Source organism: Salvelinus namaycush, unplaced genomic scaffold (assembly GCF_016432855.1).
Source record: "Salvelinus namaycush isolate Seneca unplaced genomic scaffold, SaNama_1.0 Scaffold165, whole genome shotgun sequence".
NCBI lineage: Eukaryota > Metazoa > Chordata > Actinopteri > Salmoniformes > Salmonidae > Salvelinus > Salvelinus namaycush.
The window spans coordinates 310,705-313,810 of NW_024058397.1; the positions used below are offsets into that span (position 1 = coordinate 310,705).

At 45.2% G+C, this 3,106-nt stretch overlaps 1 protein-coding gene across 1 annotated transcript; it reads left to right on the forward strand.

The window, feature by feature from the left end:
- The first annotated feature begins 2,452 nt into the window (after positions 1 to 2,452).
- LOC120037245 (claudin-9-like) lies at positions 2,453 to 3,106 on the forward strand. Its single transcript, XM_038983418.1, has one exon. The coding sequence runs from the start codon at positions 2,453 to 2,455 to the stop codon at positions 3,104 to 3,106; it is 654 nt and encodes a 217-aa protein (XP_038839346.1).

Consider the following 3,106-nt stretch of genomic DNA (forward strand, 5'->3'; position numbering starts at 1 on the left):
CATGTAGTCTACACACATCCTAGACTCTATCAGGTGAACCATCACATGTAGACTACACACATACTAGACTCTATCAGGTGAACCATCACATGTAGTCTACACACATACTAGACTCTATCAGGTGAACCATCACATTTAGACTACACACATCCTAGACTCTATCAGGTGAACCATCACATGTAGACTACACACATCCTAGACTCTATCAGGTGAACCATCACATGTAGACTACACACATCCTAGAAATAGACCCCCCCCCCCCCAAAATCAAACATCACCCATTTTCAATCCGCTACACTGGAAGAGCACCGTTTATGACTCGTGCACCGTTTATGACTCGTACACGGTCGCCATTTTATGCTTTTTCATCAGCTGATGCTAATCTTTAACATTAATTTTAATTGAGGCCATCTGATTTGTCCTGAGAGCAGCAGGATCTAGACAATATAACGCATTGAACATGGACTCAACTGACATTTTAATCACTTTAGAATTATTAAAACATCCGACAAAGCATTTTGGGGGGTTAACGATCCTACACGTATCTTTTCAGCGGAGATACATTTGTAAATCATTTATAAGAAATAGGTTATACATCTCTCCTATCTCTAAGGTTTTTCTTCGTAAAATTTCACAAAAAATTGGTTTAAGACACTAACTTTGAAAGGTTCAGATTTTAAGTACCTGTTTCAGGTGATCTGTGGCAAGACTGTAGTTCAAGGTGTTATCAAGATATTTCCGGGATGTGATAACATCAATAAAACCTAAGGTTCAAAGTTTTACTTCTCCTGCAACAACAGAATATTAACACTTTAACTGCTGAAATACATGATGGAAAACATGACCTGAATCTAGAATGTTAACACTTTAACTGCTGAAATACATGATGGAAAACATGACCTGAATCTAGAAAATTAACACTTTAACTGCTGAAATACATGATGGAAGACATGACCTGAATCTAGAACGTTAACACTTTAACTGCTGAAATACATGATGGAAGACATGAACTGAATCTAGAATGTTAACACTTTAACTGCTGAAATACATGATGGAAGACAAACTGAATCTAGAATGTTAACACTTTAACTGCTGAAATACATGATGGAAGACATGAACTGAATCTAGAATGTCAACACTTTAACTGCTGAAATACATGATGGAAGACATGACCTGAATCTAGAACGTTAACACTTTAACTGCTGAAATACATGATGGAAGACAAACTGAGTCAGACGGTAATACAGAGAAGTACCAAATGGAGAATGATAGTTTCATATAGTTCATGAAAAACACACAAACCCTTGTCAGTCTGTGGGACATAACGTTGCATTGTGTTGCTAATCTGTTACGCATGTGTGTGTGCATGCTAGTGTGTGTAGTGTGTGTGGGTGTATGGATGTGTGTCTGTGCCTGGGTGCGACATAGTGGCCAGCCGGGTGCTGCTCCCCTCCTACACGTGTGTGTGTGTGTGTGTGTGTGTGTGTGTGTGTGTGTGTGTGTGTGTGTGTGTGTGTGTGTGTGTGTGGTGTGTGGTGTGTGGTGTGTGGTGTGTGGTGTGTGTGTGTGTGTGTGTGTGTGTGTGTGTGTGTGTGTGTGTGTGTGTGTGACACATAGTACCCAGCCCAGCTGAGTGCTGCTCTCCTCCCTCTCCTCTGTGCTGAGCTGTGCTCCAGTGAGACAGTCTGGTCAGTCTGTGTGTTTGACAGAGGAAATAACACCATCACAGACCTCTGCTAATACACAGTGTTACACAGGACAGGACAGACCTCTACTACTCCACAGTGTTACACAGGACAGGACAGGACAGGACTCTTCATTCTGTCCACTGGTACAGAGCAGTAGATCCTCTGGGGTTTGGAATAGTAAGTATTATCATGATTATCTCTGTTTTATCATTTCAGAAGGACTGCGTTGATTCTGTTGCTTTCTGAAATGTGTAAGAGTCACAAGTTACTGGTTATTACGTTATATAATAACATGTTATCGCACGTTATCAGGCTAATATGTTGGGACATGTTATAATTTGAATATGTTGGGAATTGTTATTATGTGTGTATACATTAAAAGCTAAACATAGGTTCAGAGTATTTACCATGTATCTCTTCATCATGTCCTGGCAGGAACATTGTTGTTGCTGTTGACCCGTCTGAGGATGTGGAAGAGGAGGGGTTTATGGTGACCGTAGCTGTTTCTACCATAACACACAGAACTACTGGATATTCTACCCAGAGGAACGAGACAGATACATTCCTGCAACAGTCCTGGGACGTACAAGAACATTTTATCAAGGGGAACTTCTTGTCACCTGTAATCGTTGTTTTGGAGAAGAGAGGAGGTTTGAAACTATCTTGACAACACTCGTCATCTAGTGAAAACCAGGGAAAACACACCAGGCCCTGTTGCAAACAAAGTTCTTGAACAGAACTGTTTGGGACTTTTTCACGTCGCCATGGCGTCCACAGGTCTACAGCTACTTGGCCTCCTATTGGCCGTGATGGGATGGGTGGGCGGTGCTCTCGTCTGCGCCGCCCCCTTGTGGCGAGTCTCTGCCTTTGCGGGCGGGGAGATCGTGATCGCCCAGGTTCTATGGGAGGGGCTATGGATGACGTGTTTGTCCCAGAGTACGGGACAGATCCAGTGTAAGACTTACGACTCTACCCTGGCCCTCCCCATCTCTGCCCAGGTGTCCCGTACCCTCTCCGTGCTCTCCCTCCTCTTCTGCCTCTTCGCCCTCCTGCTTGGCGTGGCTGGGGCTAAGTGCACCAAGTGTCTAGGGGAAGGAGCCTACTCGTCCAAGGCTAGGCTAGCCCGCGTGGCTGGGGCTCTGTTCTTCTTCTCTGGGCTGCTCTACCTGATACCCATCTGCTGGACGGCCTACGCCGTGGTCAGGGATTTTTACGATCCGAAAGTCGCCGCGCCGCTGAAGAGAGAGTTAGGCCCCGCCTTGTATCTAGGCTGGGGGGCGGGAGTTCTTCTGCTGGTGGGAGGGGCTCTGCTGAACGCAGGCTCCTCCCCTCCAGGGGTTAGGGCAACGCCTACTTTTGGGGGAGGTGGGAGGAGCAACCCACTGCCTGTGGTGGTAGAGGAGAAGGAGTATGTCTGA